Here is a 17,456-nt window from a genome sequence, read left to right as displayed (position 1 = left end):
CGGTCCCATCACTTCATGGCAAACAGATGAGGAAAAAGTGGAAACAGTGACAGATTTTGTTTTCTTAGGCTCCAAAATCACTGTGGATAGTGACTGCAGCCATGAAATTAAAAGACACTTGCTCCTTGGAGGAAAAACCATGGCAAACAAACCTAGACAGTGCATTAAAAAGCAGAGACATCACTTTGCCAACAAAGGTCTGTATAGTCAAAGCTATGGTTTTTCCAGCAGTCATGTACAGATATGAGAGTTGGACCATAAAGCAAGCTGAGCACTGAAGAATTAATGCTTTTGAACTGTGGTGTTGGAGAAGACTCTTGAGAGTCCCTTGGACTGCAAGGAGATCAAACCAGTTAATCCTAAAGCAAAGTCAACCCTGACTGATGCTGAAGCTCCAATCCTTTGGCCACCTGATTCAAAGAACTGACTCATTGGAAAAGACCCTGATGCGGGGAAAGACTGAGGTCAAGAGGAGAAGGGGACAGCAGAGGATGAGACAGACACCACTGCTGACTCAATGGACATGAGTTTGAGCAAACTCCAGGACACAGTGTAACAAAGGGAAGCCTGGCCTGCTGCAGTTCAAAGGGTCGCAAAGAGTCAGACATGACTGAGTGACTGAACAAGACAGCAACAACCTACAATGAAATCGTACTGCTTTTCTAATTCAAAACAATCTAGCATATATAATTTGAAAAAATATGATTTCCCCAAACAGTTTAAAGCTTTAAACTTCTGTACCTCTTGGTTATATTTATTATGAAAAATATACGGAAAACTGGTATTAAAAAAAAAAAAGTGGATCTTTTTAAGCTTAAAGACAAATTTTTTTAAGTTTAATAATCAACCTCCAAAGGAGATACAGATACCCTTATACTTTTAGCTCATTCCTGCAAGCTCTGAATCCTCTAGGCATTGTCCCACACATTAGCCTTTGGAAAGTGCAATTATTTTTGCACACAATATGAAGAAAATAGATGCTTAACTTAAAGATCAATTACACCTTGTGGGTAAAGTCTAGCCACAGACGGAAAGTCTTAAGATTTAAATAGAAAAATCGTCAAGTTAACACTGTATCTAAAATCACTAAGCCTAAGTCACTGAATAAATGTAAACTCTCTTTAAAGCACTCACACCATCTACGATATCCAGGCTGATAAATATTTTACAACTACTTCCAGCTTTAAAAGTTCACTCATGGAGCTTCTTCATACCATAAAACAAATACTTAACAGCAATGATCCCAGAAGTACATCAATCCCCTGTCTTTACCAACTCACAATGCTGTGTGGTAACCATTCCACAATGCTTGCATTTGGGAAACAACTATTTTATATACCACTGGGCTTAAGTTGTCAAAAAACATCATACTTTAAATATAATTGGATAAGAATTATTGGCACACACATGGGCAGCTTTCCAAAAACAGGGAAGAAAAAAGAAAGAAAACTTAACCCAGTGTTTCCAGGAACAGACCTCACACACACAACAAACTGTACATAATACATAATGCCTTGCTGACCTCTTTTCCTTTCAGTGGGCAGATGATATTTCAGTGAGTTCTGAGTCACATACTCTGGGTCCCAAAGGGTCCACCCAACTTGTACTCCAGCAGTGCCCACACCAAAAAAATAAAACTGAGTGCTGGACCCAGCAACACCTCACATTACTATTCCCCTAAGAGATTCTCAGTATGCCTGCTAATTTTATTTACCCTGCCCCCAAAGAGTTGTCTTGATCACAAGCCTTGCCTTCCTCAAGTGGGCCAGATTTTCTTAAAGCTCCTGGCTCAGTATTTAATTGACAGAAACCACCGAATGTGAGTACATATTCAAATGGACACAGCAACATAGAAAAGAAGAAGGAAGAAACAGGATGATGAAGAAAGATTAGAAACCACAGGACAGGGATTAGGGCTCAGACTCATAATTTTCAAGCGATTATCAGAGAGCTCAGCATCATCAGATCCCAGTTTCTTCATCTAACAAGGGGGGATAGAAAGGAAGTTCTATGGATAGTATGTGCTCCTTTCTTTTCCTAGACAGTCGTAAATTGAGTTGGCCCTTCTACAGCTGCACTGTCCAATATGGTAGCCACCAGCCAATGTGGCTGCTGACTGCATGAAATATGGCTGGTTGAACTTAAACTATATTCTATGGGTAAAATTTTGAAGACATAAAATGAAAAAAGAGTGTAATATATTTCATGAATAATTTTTATAGTGACCATACATTGAAATGATATTTTACATTTATTTTAGGTCCAATACACTAATTTGGGCTTCCCTTGTGACTCAGCTGGTAAAGAATCTGCCTGCAATGCGGGAGACCTGGGCTCGATCCTTGGGTTGGGAAGATCCCCTGGAGAAGGGAAAGGCTACCCACTCCAGTATTCTGGCCTGGAGAATTCCATGGACTGTATAATCCAAGGGGTTGCAAAGAGTTGGACACGACTGAGCGACGTTCACTTTCTTTCAGTATTACGCACTACTTTCGCCAGTTTCTTTTGTCTTTGAGGTGGACACTAGGAAATTTTAAATTACACCTGTGGTCCCGTTATACTTTTATTGAAATGCTTTGTTTTGGAGTTAGGCCTGGCAGTAAGGGAGGGCCAGAGGAATTTTGTGATGAAATGACATCAGGAAGGTATCTGAATGGAAGTTGCCATTTCCTGGTTCTTCACTATTAGGACCTGGGGCATATCATTTCCAGATAATATTTACAAACCTCTGTTTTAAAGTTTTGCTTTTGTTTTCTTATTCTACTCACCAACAATGAATCAATAGCAAACAATATTGGGCCTGAAAATAATCAATACCACATCATTTACTCTAAGGCTAAATCTTAATTATCAGCTGTAGGATTATAGGATTGAAGCATAATCTTAAATGGATGTGTCTTCATAGAGGCACAACTGTTTTCCATGTCCTTTGAACTGAATATAAATTTAAAGTAATAATTGAGTTTCCTTCATAAAGATGATCACAATCTTCTTTTTTTTTTAATTTTATTTTATTTTTAAACTTTACATAATTGTATTAGTTTTGCCAAATATCTCATATTCAAATTTAATAGGAACAATTAAAATAAACTTGCATGGGTGAAGCATGTTTCACTGACACCTAATGAGAAACTTTTCACTGATTTTTGCAATCTGTATCAATTAATGTATTCTAAATGATCATAGAAGCAGAGATCATTTCTATAGAGTTTGTTTACTTAGCAATACAGCAGATTATGAACCAAACCAACAAAATATTTGTAAGACTCGGGTAAGTCAAGAATGAATATTCTCAGAAAATTTTCTTGGACTTTTGCAATTAAGAGATCTTAAAGAGATGGAAATACCAGACCACCTGACCCGCCTCTTAAGAAGCCTGTATGCAGGTCAGAAAGCAACAGTTAGAACTGGACATGGAACAACGGACTGGTTCCAAATCAGGAAAGGAGTACGTCAAGGCTGTATATTGTCACCCTGCTTATTTAACTTATATGCAGAGTACATCATGAGAAACGCCGGTATGGAGGAAGCACAAGCTGGAATCAAGATTGCCAGGAGAAATATCAATAACTTCAGATATGCGGATGACACCATCCTTACAGCAGAAAGTGAAGAACTAAAAAGCCTCTTGATGAAAGTGAAAGAGGAGAGTGAAAAAGTTGGCTTAAAATTCACCATTCCGAAAACTAAGATCATGGCATCTGGTCCCATCACTTCATGGCAAATAGATGGAAACAGTGACAGACTTTATTTGAGGGGGCTCCAAAATCACTGCAGATGGTGACTGCAGCCATGAAATTAAAAGATGCTTGCTTCTTGGAAGAAAAATTATGACCAACCTAGACAGCATATTCAAAAGCAGAGACATTACTTTGCCAACAAAGGTCTGTCTAGTCAAAGCTATGGTTTTTCCAGGAGTCATGTATGGATGTGAGAGATGGACTATAAAGAAAGCTGAGTGCCGAAGAATTGATGCTTTTGAACTGTGGTGCTGGAGAAGAGTCCCTTGGACTGCAAGGAGATCCAACCAGTTAATCCTAAAGGAGATCAGTCCTGGGTGTTCATTGGAAGGACTGATGTTGAAGCTGAAATTCCAATACTTTGGCCACCTGATGAGAACTGACTCACTGGAAAAACCCTGATGCTGGGAAAGATTGAAGGTGGGAGAAGGGGATGACAGAGGATGAGATGATTGGATGGCATCACTGACTCGATGGACTTGAGTATGAGTGAACTCCGGGAGTTGGTGATGGACAGGGAGGCCTGATGTGCTGCAGTCCATGGGGTCACAAAGAGTTGGACAAGACTAAGAGACTGGACTGAGAGAATGAACTGAACTGAACTGAAACAAAAGTATCCATCTAACTGCCTATAAAATTAACTACCAATTGTGTAAAAGCAAGCAACAGTCTCTAACTCTGAAATCCAGAGCCAACTAAAGGCACAAGCTTTTCAGACTGGGCTTAAACCATGGCCAGTATTTAAGAACAATATTTGCAGATATATGAAAGCAGAACAGATTTCAGAATACTATATATCTGTTGAGGAAATTTTAAATAATAAATAATAAAGTTTTAAAATAAAGTTTCTCAACTTAGATAAACTATGTGACCATTAGAAAACTATTCAGAAATTAAAAAAATAAGACTTTCTTAATTTTCAAATTCCAGCTAATATAGTTCACACAAATTTTCAAACTTTCATGGTATAAATTATTACTCACTCTTTTTATGGGGGTAAAAAGTATAATTTCAAGGGTGATGGGAGATTTATGTATGTATTTAAAACACATACTGGCTCCTCTTTCTGATTCTCATGATTAACCAACAACTATTTCAGATACTACAAATTGTCAACTATATTTCAGAAGGCAGTCTCTTGAAGTGATGAGACAAAATATTTTCTTTGCTAGACACTCCAAAAATAAAAGGAAAACCAAGATGTAAGATGATCAAACTTGAACTAAGCTTTGACTACTTAAAGAGAACCAAGGGTTCAGAAAGAAATAATGCAGAAAATGAAACCAAGAGTAGTTTTTGAGAAACCAGGATATTTTAGACATTTCCTTAAGACAGAACCATGTACAACATGTCAAACTATGAGGATGCAATTTAAATAAACCTTGAAGTGCTGGTAAAATGCCTGCTCTGTGTGTGTGTGTGTGTGTGTGTGTGTGTGCACGCACATGTGCATGTGCACACTCAGTTGTGTCTGACTCTTTGTGACTCCAGGGACTACAGTCCACCAAGCACCTCTGTCCATGGAATTTTCCAGGCAAGAATACTGGAGTGGGTTGCCATTGCCTCCTCCAGGGGATCTTCCCCATCCAGGGATCAAACCTGCATCGCTGCAGTCTTCTGCATTGGCAGGCAGGTTCTTTTCCACTAGCACCTCCTGTTAAGCCCATGCCCATATCAGGCATACTTAAAAAAATAGAACAAAATACCTCATCACTTAGCTGTCATTGAAAATGGCATTGGCAGGTAGATTCTTTACCATTGCACCAACTGGGAAGCCCCAAAATGTCTGAAGGTGAAGTGAAAGTCGCTCAGTCATGTCTGACTCTTTTGCAATCCCATGGACTGTAGTCCATGGAATTCTCCAGGCCAGAATACAGGAGTGGGTAGCCCTTCCCTTCTCCAGGGGATCCGGATCTTCCTGACCCAGGAATTGAACTGGGGTCTCCTGCACTGCTGGCGGATTCTTTACCAGCTGAGCTACCAAAAGCCCAGAAGTCAATCACAAATGCCCTAAGAAAATCTGAAATAGAAACAAAACATCCTGCATTAAACTTTCCCCTCATCTGCTAACAAGAATCAATCGACGGTCTGGGTCAGCATTTCACATGTTACATTTCTGAGATGACTAAGCAACCAGCAACGGGGATTACATTTTAAGGTTTCTTAAAAAGCATAAACAATTTAACAATGGCAATAAACCCTGAGGATATTTTAAGCAAAGTCTTTTTCTCTTCTCCAGGAAAAGAAAAACAAACTTAAGCTAAAATATTTTTCTCTTCATTGGCTATTTATGAAGGCAATAAATACAACTAAGGACACACACACAAGAAATACTCCCAAGAAGCTGAATACTTCCCATCTGTATTCTTTTACAGCACCACCCAGAAAATTCACAAAGATACAAATTTGACCTTTGTCCAGGCTCAGGAAAGTGAAGTGAAATATTCAAATGGCAAATACAGACAAGGAAAGGAATTTCTTGGGAACTGGGTGGGTCTGCTTCCTACCTTGTTTATTTAAGAAAGTCTTCCCTATTCATTATCTTTGTCCAGGATATCTGGAATGGCCCTGTTGACTACTCAGTCCCAAGTTCCAGGGACTTGCACTGTTTTAAGGTAGCTCTACCTTAAGGTAGCTTTTGCTTCTACTGTTTAAGCCATCTAGTCACATGGTCACCCTCTGAGAATTCCCTCCTCGCATACTTCACTGAACAAGTATGCAGTGATTCCAAAATTACAGTTTTGTCACAAATGTACTCTCTTGAAACTGGAGCCTTTCACAATTCCTCACACCAACAGAAATACACAAGCTGCCTTCCTATTCAATCATCTTATCAATTAGCCAAGAACCTGCCCTGCATAAAACAACTACAGGGTTTTAAAATTTAGTTCACTTTTACTGGATTGAAATTTTCTGGATTCCATGGTGCAAGAGGATTTAACACCTGGACACAAAACATTAAAAACAACCCTGAGAAAACCCTGGTAAAACACAAAGTTAATCATAATGGCCTCAATTAGATTTTCAGTGCCTGTCAAGTTAGTAGCATATAGTGGCATTGGCTTCAAGCCCTTGAACTTAAAAAGTACAATTCCTTAAGAGAGTAGAAATAATAGAAATTCAATTTTTTTCTTAAAGGGCCAATTTTGATCCTAGTTCACACTAACGTAAAAGGCAAGTATTAGCAGTAAAATGGCAAAAAAAAGAAGCAAACTGCAAAAAGCCAAATTATAATGAAATTTTCATTTTGACGGTCGCTCAATTTCACTCCAATACACAATGTCGTCTCTCTAAATTTCACTATCTGGATCAAAGAAAATCATTTCTAAGCACCTTCAACTGAAAATGTCCCAATCAATCAGAGGACTGATGAAATAGTTCAAGAACAGGCATTGTTTTCCCCTGGGTCAACTGAATGTCTGAAATAAAGAGTTGCAAATGAAGTTACTGACAGCATTTCATATCCTTTTCACAATAAAATGTTTTAGAAAGACTGAAAGAGTAAATCTTGTTTAAAAAGCTTAATTTTTTTTTTGTAGACTTGTAGTTGGGTGTCATTCACAACTTTTTTAAACATAAGAGAAGCTAGCTGTCAAGCGTCAAACGTAATTGTTACTACAGTATAAAACTTCCAGAGTCTTCATTTAGAAAATTTGTCAAGTATTTAGTAAACACTAGATGTAAGGCACTGCAGTGAGTTATGAAACAAATGACAGGAAATAGTTAGTGATCAAGTTTAACGTTAACTTCTCTGCCCCACTATTTTATTTTTAATATCTAACCACCAAAGCACATCCTTGTTCCCGGTTATGGTTTTACACCAAAGTGAATAAACAGTTCTTTCCTCCAGATACCTAAGTTTACATTTGGGTCAGAGAACTTTCCTGATAATACCACATAAAATATCACATTCATGGCAGATTTCCACCTAGCATTCACCGATGATATCCTTGCCCAACTTAATGTTTTCCAAGTTTTCTACTACTTTTTATTCTTACATTGCTATTTATTCTGTCTACCCCTCATTATACTGTAAACTCCCATGAGGGGAAGGACCTCAAAAATATTGGTTAAATAAAGGAGTGAATTTTCCTTTTCTGGCTGTGCTCATAAAAACCTAAGTTTCTATGTATGAAAATACACTAGTAACTTCTCTATAAAATCTGATTTTAAGTTGCTCATTCATCTAATATGTATCAGAATAAATTAGATAGATTATGATACTATCTATTCCTAGAATGGTTAGTCTACATATTTGCAAGTTTCTGTGGAAGTTTCTTAAAAACTCATCACTTACATCTTCAAATGACACACTGCAATGACAAAACTATTTGTCTAAAAAAATAACAAGAAATTAAGAGCTTCAGCATGAGAAATATTAGCTCTCAAATACAGCTCTTCCATAAGTTTTTATGTTAGTCACTTTAGAGTTAAGCAAAGATTTCAAAAAGTTTGTATCAGTTTTAAAGGCTCAATCTCCAAAGTAGATAAGGATTTTTTTTGAAAGATGAAAAAAATCAATATGTTTACTACAGCAGTTATCTATCTTTATCATGTGTGCCTATTAATTCCATTACAAAACAAAACAATAATTGTGCTTTTGAAGAGCCGTCCATTGATAAGAACAAACACAAAAAGTCCTTTTTTGGACTAACCAAACCTCAACCAGGAGTACTATTTTCTTCATTTTGGACTAAAGTAAAGACTACGTTGTCCTGTTAATTTCATTGTAATCCAGTCATATGCAGACAGGAGAAACAACAAATGAGTTACTGGTCACTTGTGGGTAAAAGGTCAGGCCTAAAGTAGACAAATGCATCTCAAGGGTAACCTCTTGTCTGGATTTCCATAAAATGTCACTCTGGGGTCAAAATATATCAATCTTTTAAGCTTTGAAATTTAACAAATCAGCAACAACACATTTTCTTCACTTCATGCAAATAACTTTTCCTGATAGAGTATAGATTTTTCTTTTTTTTTTTTTTAGATTTCTTATTCTTATAAGCATCCTTCCCAAGAATACTGGAGTAGGTTGCCATGCCCTTCTCAATTTTCCCAACTTAGGAATCAAACCAGGGTCTCATGCATTGCAGGCGGATTCTTTACCAGCTGAGCTACCAGGGAAGCAAGGATAAAAAGTAATTTACCGGTCTTGATCACCAAGGATACCTTAAACATTCTTTAGTGAGGATACAATGTAGATTTCTATGGAAGCAAAATGAAAACATAGGAACATACTATTAGCTTCTCCATGAAAGAGACTCAAGCAAAGAACAATGTCGTATCAATAAAATAAATCACTAAAAAATTTTTTTTCTTGCTCAAATTTCTCAGCTAAATGCCATCTCAACTAGGGAGGAAAAAATAAATCGAGAGAGAAACACCACCTGGAAACGAGAAGATACAAACACCGGGGTTCATCACTAATAAGACCTTAAGAATTCTACGATTCACTCATCTATAAAACAGGCTTGTTGTTCTTTTCCCTTTTCTGAAAAGTTCATCTTGCTTATTCTCTCCCCCTGCTCACAGACTCTGCTTATGTGGTTGTGGTACTTTCATTCCTCTTGAGAAGCATGTTTATTTCAAACATAGCTACAATAACTGCATAGTCCTACTTGAACCCACTTTTTTGATACAGCAGGGCAGTGATAAAAGAAATACATGAATTGTAGTGACAAGAAAAAAAAAACATATAAACTCATTTGGACTTCACTTATTGATTCTTCAATACGTTGATCGTACCCTAACCACAGTATCACCAATTTGTGGTATCCTTAAATATCTTCAGCCTAATTTTGAAACTGGGATTGCAAACCTTTCATTTTATAATGAGCAGAGTGTGCTGATTTAAAAAGTATGCTTTTAATTATGCAGTAGGTCACTACTAAGTTTTATAGTAGATCACTATATAATTTATCATCATCTAGCTATTAATATCCGGAGAAGGCGATGGCACCCCACTCCAGTACTCTTGCCTGGGAAATCCCATAGACAGGGAAGCCTAGTAGGCTGCAGTCCATGGGGTTGCTAAGAGTCGGACACGACTGGAGCGACTTCACTTTCACTTTCCCGTTCATGCACTGGAGAAGGAAATGGCAACCCACTCCAGTGTTCTTGCCTGGAGGATCCCAGGGAAGGGGGAGCCTGGTGGGCTGCCGTCTATGGGGTCGCACAGAGTCGGACACGACTGAAGCGACTTAGCAGCAGCAGCTATTAAGATGGGCTTCCCTGGTGGCTCAGAAAGTAAAGAATCTGCCTGCAATGCAGGACACCCAGGTTTGACTCCTGGGTCGGGAAGATCCCCTGGAGAAGGGAATGTCTACCCACTTCACTCTTCTTGCCAGGAGAATTTCATGGACCAAGGAGCCTTGTGGGCTACAGTCCATGAGAGGTCACAAAAAGTCAGACAAGACCGAGTGACAAAGAGAGAGAGATATTAACATAATTCATTTTATTTTGAAAGTTGGTTTCTTCCAGAAGTGTTGCCATCTCAGGCAGTCTTGCTTTTAGGTTTCCTTGTCCTTTGGTGAAAATTATTTAAAGCTTCCAGTCTAGGTAGGACCAAAATTCTTTTGCTGGCATCTGGTATCTTCCTTGGCCAAACTGGTTTATTCATTTTCTAGAGAAGGTTATGCTGAGAATTAAACCAAGTTATTCAAAGCTCTCTGCATACAGCAGACAGTTAACTAATAGCTGAGTTAATAATCAAGCCAGAATATAAACTTGCTCAATTTTAGACATGTGTAGCTAGCTGCCAGGGAGCACACATTTAAAGTAGGTCTTACTCATTTGTGTAACAACTGCTTGTGTTTTTTACATATTTCTGTACTGTTCAAGTTTTTCTATAAGCATGAATTGTTTTAGGGCTTTTCAAAAAAGCCAACTAAAACACAAAATAAATATGAATATTTAATAAATTTGTATATGTTTTAATTTTATTTGTGATACAAATTTTATCTCCAATGTCTTTTTTAAAATTTAAATCAAATTAATTCATTCTTCTCATGAACAAATTGCCAAGTTCCTATACAGTCTTAACTGGTTGGTAAGTGCATTGGTCAGTAGGTGAAACATCATATAAATTTTTTTTAACTTTCAACAATGTATAGGATTAAATGTATTTATTTTACATCATCAACATCATAAACAATAATTGTAACTAACGTGCTTATAAGATGCCATCATGTTATATATTAACTCTTTAACTCTATACATTAACACTTTCACTGTTTCAAGCATTTTATGTACATATTAACTCAATCTTCAACAACGGTAAGTATTATCCCCATTTTGCAGAGGAACAAACTGAAGTATGAGTTAGCTCACAGTCAATAGCTTGACCAATGTGGAATGCTGCCTTCCTAGGAAACATGAAAAATTCCATGACTAGGTTTCTGACCTGACATCCTACTGGTTATCAAAATCAAGGTTATAAATGTAGGAACGATTACACTACTTTCCATAGAGCTGGCTTTTAAAAGCCTCTCATTTTGCTCATTTCAACCACTATCTTCTTCCATAAAATACTATAATCCTAGAAATGCTCAAGCTAAATCTGTATTTCATGTTTCGTCCAAATGTAGCCACACAAAATAAGTCTAAGTAAAATAGCCTCTTAGTTCCCATCTCAGCTAAGAATACATACATGAAACTGAATCCTCTGTACCCCATTCTAACTATTCAGCATCCCTTTTTCATAGATCTATTAGTTCATAAACATATCTAGGCTGGTTTTTTTTTTTTGTTCTAATGAATTACTTTATTCCTAGAGCAGTCCATTCGAATCCAGTTTATAGTACATGTCTACTTCTAAAAAGGTAACAGTAAGCATATCTATTCACCTTTAACCTGAAGAGGAAAATTCATGAGATCTTTTTTCAAAGGAAAACATCAGTGTCTTCACCAAAATGGTTGTTTCTTAAAGGGACCACATTAAACTGAAGAAAGTTACATAACATTTCCCCCTTCATCCTGGTTTTCATTTCCAAATTCAGTTTGAGGGTTCAGGTACTATTAGCTTTCCTTTTACTAATGAATACAAGGAAAATGAAGAAATATACATTTTTCTGGCTTAAGCTTGCTACTCCTTCAGGAGGGCGGGGGGTCTATTCATTCCATCACTTTGGCCTCCTCCGCCTGCCAGCCTGTCTTCCTCCAGCCACTGAAGAGGGTGTATCTGGATATGAACCATTAAGCCACAGGGTGCCAGCGTCCCCAAGGATTTGCAGAAGCTGGTGTGAGTATCAATTCCCACCCTATCCATATGGAAGAATGTATAGAGGAATACTTCCACAAGTATGTGAGGTCCTACTATGAAAAGAAAACCATTTCATAGTCAATTGGAACATGAAGGTAGAAGAGCACCAGGAAAAGAATCAAAAAACAAAAGAAACATTTTATTTTCCCCATGCTCCTTGCTGCTGCCCAGTGAATCAGTGTTTTCATCGGGTACCCACTTCTTCAGTCAAGGTTCTAATGAAGATGCTGCATCAGAGCTCTTGGCCCCTCAATCCTTATTCGGAATTCGCTATTCCTCTCCCGGGCCTCCCTCGTGGCTCAGGAGTAAAGAATCTGCCTGTCAAGGCAGGAGACCTGGGTTCGATCCCTGGGTCAGGAAGAGCCCAGGGAGAAGGAGATGGCAACCCACTGCAGTACTCTTGCCTGGGAAATCCTCCGGACAGAGGAGCCTGGTGTGCTACAGTCCATGGGGTGGCAAAGAGTCAGACATAATTTAGCGTCTGAGCAGGCACTCCTCTCCAGCGTGTATCCTACACCTTTGCCATCCGTCTCACCATCTGTCACAGTTCATGAGCACACATGTAGGATGATTTGTTTATCCTCTGTCTTGCCCACTAGACTGGAAGCTTCCTGAAGCAAGTGATGGTTTTTGTTCACCAGGCTATCTTCAGAGGTACAGACCAGAGCTTGGCCCCAGGAGACTCAACTTAAAATGGCCCTAATGAATAAATAGGGACACAAGGAAAATTAAATCCCACACTGGCTCTGCCCACATCCTCGGGGCATGTGCTCTCGAGACAGGTATGTAAACAGATACTATAAATGCAAAGATTTAAACTCCCTTCCCCAAACCTAAGATACAAATCTGGCTGGAAAGGAATCATTAGGAAATTCTCAAGGATTATCTCATCCCATGGTTCCTTTATTCCTTATATACAGATGTTTATACTGTTAATACTTTTACTCAGTATACCACTTAATCAGTACTTTCCTCTTGGTACTTAACATTTTCTGTTTTCTTTTATAATCATGTGCCTGTCTTATTTACTCTGCAAACTTCCTGGGAACACGAGAATACAGTATGCAAGTCAAAGTAAACCTTACATCCTAGAGCTTTATTTATAAAGTACATGTATAAGGTTTATCTTTGCATTTGTAACTGATACAACTAGGCAGAGTTTAGAGAACTATAGTAATCAAAGATACTTTCTAAGTCTCTTAAAGTAATACATATCCCCACCTAGATCAAATGTGCAGAAAGAGACTAGAGATTTCTACTGAATTTTACCATATTCTTCAATGGTAGTTTAAGAGCCACAGGAAAGGTATGTAATAGCTCTGCTTATTTCAAGAATGACTGACACCTTCAGCTTCATACAAATATCTGCACAGAAGTCTCTAGTACACCATAAACATAAAACACCATAAACATAAAATAGAGGCCCTCTAGCAAAAGGGAGAAAGCCTTTTTTCATGACGATTACCTCTACATTTTTCTTTTTTTCTTTTCCATATGGTTTATTACAAGGTATTGAACATAATTCCCTGTGCTACACTGTAGGACCTGTTATTTATCCATCCCATATATAAGAGGTTGCATCTGCCAGTCCCAAACTCCCAATCCAATCCCTGCCTTCCCCTTACCCCTTTGCAATCACGTCTGTTCTTTATGTGGAGTCTGTCCTGTTTTCCTTCAGACCAATGGACCACATCCTTTCTTTTCAATCATTCCTAATCTAACCTTGTGATCTATTTAGTTGTATGTTTCTCTTTATTTCCCCAGTCAGAACCAGGGATCATTATTCTGTCTGGAGTACTTCTCTGCAGTACTAATGGCCTGCCAAGTGCCCATCAGGTACCTCTGCTCAACAGGGTGACAAGACAGCCGCTTGGGTGCCCTATGGTTATCATGGCTTCCCACTGGTCAGCCAGAAACGGTGACTCCTTATAGCTCACCATCAAATCTGAGCTTCACAATTGTGACCCCAGGCATCCACCATTAGGGCTGTTTTGACCAGTGTGAGTAGGTATCTATAATCTCTGAATTAGCACCGCAATCAAAGCAGATACTTGTGAATTAGGTTAAACCCCACAATACTGGAAAATAAAATTTAAGAGGAAGCCAGTTTAAATAAATGTCAGGGCCTTTTTAACTCATACCCTGTCACTGTACCAGGGAAAATCATCAGCTCCGGTAATGATGCTTTTCCCAGAGGCCGAGCCCACCCCCCCATCCCGTGATCATTGCCCTTATTCATTTCTTGTCTCAAGTCATCTGCAGCAGACCTATTTTCTAAGCCCTACAAAAGACAGTCAAGTCATAATTAACATCTTTTCAGTGGACAGTGACTTAGCTCCAGAAATCCCCTCAAACCTCAGCAGAGTGAACTGCCTACCTTAATGCTTTGCAAAATGAATTAACATGCATCTCACCTCCACCCTTTGAAGGAGGTGACAGTAACCAGTGAAAATGTCCAAAAAGATGGAAGAGCAAAAACTGCAATCAAACAGGCTGAAAAAGAAATCTGAATCATATTTGCCTCTTTCACACACAAAAATATACTGCTCAAAAAACTTAAACATCTACTTTTTGACAAAAGCTTATAAAGGCTTTTAATTACTTAATTTGTGTCTTTCAACGTGTAATAAGACAATGAGAAAACAAATAATTGTAGGAGTAAATTTTAAGTACTGGAAAAAGCCTAGCTCCCTTAATTAAATGCATTTTTTAAAACAGAATAACCAAATTCTTCAACTCTTAAAACAATCTGCCTTAACGAGCCCCGAGGTGATTCTTGAGCCACTTTAGAGCCACTCGTAGGTAAAAGAAGAGGAAAAAGTTCAATGACCTTGTAAATTAGGGACTAAAACGCTGTCCGGGTGTGAGAGTCAGTACAGTCTCAGTGGAATTACAGGAAAACATCTGTTCAGAAATTGTTTTTTTGGGAAAATTACCATGAGGAAGGGGAAAAGTTGGAGGTAAAAACGGGGAGGTGAGGTGACGAATGGTAAAATACCGAATGGGAACCCAAACGATGCAAAATTACGACCTTTTTTGCCCCAGCTGTCAAGCAAACAACTTCTAAGCATCTTCAGATAAAAAGGAAAACAGTGATTTGGCACAGGCGTCAGCTGAATGTTGGGAGAGTTGGATGAATGGGGCAGACTTGTTATATACACCTAGTGGTGGGTGGATTTCCCAGGCTGCAGCCTCCACAGCTTTTCTTTGCTGCACTGCAGAGGCGCCATCTTCTCCGTCTTAATCTTCGCTCAATTTCCAGCCTTTTATCTGCACCCTAAAAAAAAAAATGACCCCGAGGACCCTCCCCAGCAGCCCGCGCCCCCCGGGGGGAACTAAATCACAGTGCCCGGCGCTGCCAGGGAAGTGGCCGCGCCTCGATCCGACAAACGCCTCCTTTGATGCACAGGAGGGGAGAACTCGTGCAGCCCCGCCACCCGCCCCTGCCCTTTCCAGACGCACGCCGCACTCTCCGCGTATTTTTCCCCCAAGGACTTTGCAACCGAGAAAAGAATGAGCCAGCCTCGGAGGTGATGGGGGGAAGGAGGAGAAGATGAGGGGTTCCGAGACGCGGCCAGCGCGTCCCTCAGCAGCGCCCCAGCCCCCTCCGGGACTGACTCGCAGCGCGGGGAAGGGAGTCAGGCGGGACGCTCGGTGGCGCACAGACCACCGCGCCCCGGGGCTGGCGAGGGCGGAGTGTCGCGGCTTTTGTTCCCGGGGACCTTCTCCCTCTCCGGGTGAATCCGAGGGTGCGCGCGAATACCCTGGATGTCTAGGCTTGGGGAAGGTGCGAGGTGGTTGTGGGTCTCCGACCCCTCCCATCTCTCGCAACTTAACACAAAAGGGAGACGCCGAGAGGCACAAAGTTTGCCCGCAGAGGGTGGTGCGCGACCCTCCTTGGGGTCACCCTAGGGAGCCTCCGCGAAGAGGAAGGAGGAAGAGGTCTGGCGAGGAAGGGGTGGTGGGGATGCGAAAGGAAGTGAAACAGGGCGGAAAAGGCCAAGGGAAGCGAAGGGGTGGGGTGGGGGTGCCCAGCTTCCCCGAGCCGTCCCGACTCCTGCTCCCCGGGGCCCGAGAGAAAAGAAAGGGCAGCTATTAAGAGCTGGGGACAGAACACAGGGACTCTTGCGTTTTTGGTTTTCCCCACGTGTTCTCTCGCCCCCCACCGCTCCATCTTCCATCTGGATATCTCTTGCCTGCCCCGGCCCCCGGCCCCGAGGAAAGGAGTGAATCAGGATCTGACCCTAAGAGAGCCTCCTCCTCGACTCGCGCCCCCCAAGACTGGCGCGGACCCCGGGGCCCGACGCCTAGCCGGATCCCTCTGCGCCGGCCGGAGCGCGCGTCTCCGGGGCAGGGCTGGGCCGGAGGCAGAGATGCGCAGGGCGCCCGCAAGCGGGGGCGTAGGGCGCAGAGCCGAGAGAAGGGCCCCTCGATCGTTCCCCCCACCCCCTCCAACCGCCCCGCTTCTCTGGATGAAAGAGGGAGCAGGTCCCCTCCATCCTCCACCCACCTCCACCGTCACCCCATTCCGAGGCGCGGCACTCACCTCCAGCGCCCGAGCCGTCCAGGCGGCCAGCAGGACCAGTGCCAAGGCGGGCAGCATCGCGACCCTGCGCGGGGCACCGAGCGAGCTGCCGTGCGAGGAGGATCCGCCGCGCCCTTGCTCTGTCTGTGTCGCCGCCGCCGCCGCCGTCTCCGGTGGCCCCGCGCTCTGCTGCTCCGGGTGCTCGCTCTCCTACCGCTGCCGAGGAAACTGACGGAGCGGCGGCGCGGCGGCGGGGCTCGGAGCCCGGCGAGTCAGCTGATCCGGCCCACCCCGCTCGGCACCCGAGAGAGACCCCTAGCGGAGCCGCCGGGGAGCTGCGCCCGCTCGGCCGGGAGGGGCCCGCGCCCCACGAGGCGCCCACAGGTGCGGCTCCCCCGGCTTCCCCGCGCGCGCCTTCCCCGGCCGCCGACCGCCCGGGCCCCGGAGCAGTAGGAGGGAGAAAGATGGGGTCGGCAGAGGGATGGTGCAGGGGCAGGGAAAGGGGAGTCCTAGAACGTCTGGGTTCCAGAAAAGTCGAGGGCGCTCTCCGCTCCTAGCCGCCAGCTTGACTCATCGGACTCCGCAGGCCTCTCGGGGGTGTAGTATAAAGGACTGCTGCTGGGTGCGTTTTAATCCGCATTTCGGATTTTTTTTTTTTTTTTTTTTTCCTCTGTCTCGGTTTGGAGAGGTCGGGGAGGCGTTTCTGGAAGAGAACGAGACAAGCTTAAAGGAAATAGGATTTCTTTGCAATATTGCAAAGAAATAGGAGAGCAAAAGCCTCCCCCCTCCTCTGCCCCGCCCCAGTCAAAAGCAGCCACGAGGAACCTGGAATTTCTATCTTTAGACCAAACCGAAGGAGAAAGGCGCCGGACCTGGAGAAGAAGCGGCGACCTATTTAGTTCTCCTTGAGAGATTTTGTTTAAAAAAAAAA

The 17,456-nt window shown here is 41.8% G+C and overlaps 1 protein-coding gene and 1 long non-coding RNA gene across 8 annotated transcripts in view; both read right to left on the bottom strand.

Annotated features, from left to right (window-relative positions):
* The window catches only part of LOC102416140 (amyloid beta precursor protein), a 307,476-nt gene extending 290,706 nt beyond the window's left edge, over positions 1 to 16,770 (bottom strand). For 5 of the 7 annotated variants that reach the window (XM_025281961.3, XM_025281968.3, XM_025281972.3 and 2 more), the window contains exon 1: positions 16,547 to 16,769. In XM_025281961.3, coding sequence (XP_025137746.1) covers positions 16,547 to 16,603 — 57 coding nt within the window. In that variant the 5' untranslated portion in view covers positions 16,604 to 16,769. Of the gene's footprint in view, positions 1 to 16,546 lie in introns of all 7 variants that reach the window. The other 2 variants (XM_025281991.3, XM_025281957.3) reach the window with 2 other exon arrangements.
* Positions 10,176 to 16,532, bottom strand: LOC112583944. Its single transcript, XR_003108275.3, has 2 exons — positions 11,585 to 16,532; positions 10,176 to 10,362 (listed from the first exon to the last, which is right to left on the bottom strand). It is a non-coding gene; the product is annotated as an uncharacterized LOC112583944 (long non-coding RNA).
* Positions 16,771 to 17,456: the final 686 nt, after the last annotated feature.

This window comes from Bubalus bubalis, chromosome 1 (genome assembly GCF_019923935.1).
Source record: "Bubalus bubalis isolate 160015118507 breed Murrah chromosome 1, NDDB_SH_1, whole genome shotgun sequence".
NCBI classification, from domain to species: domain Eukaryota; kingdom Metazoa; phylum Chordata; class Mammalia; order Artiodactyla; family Bovidae; genus Bubalus; species Bubalus bubalis.
Note: the sequence above shows the minus strand (reverse complement) of the source record. Positions and strands in the feature narration are given on the sequence as shown.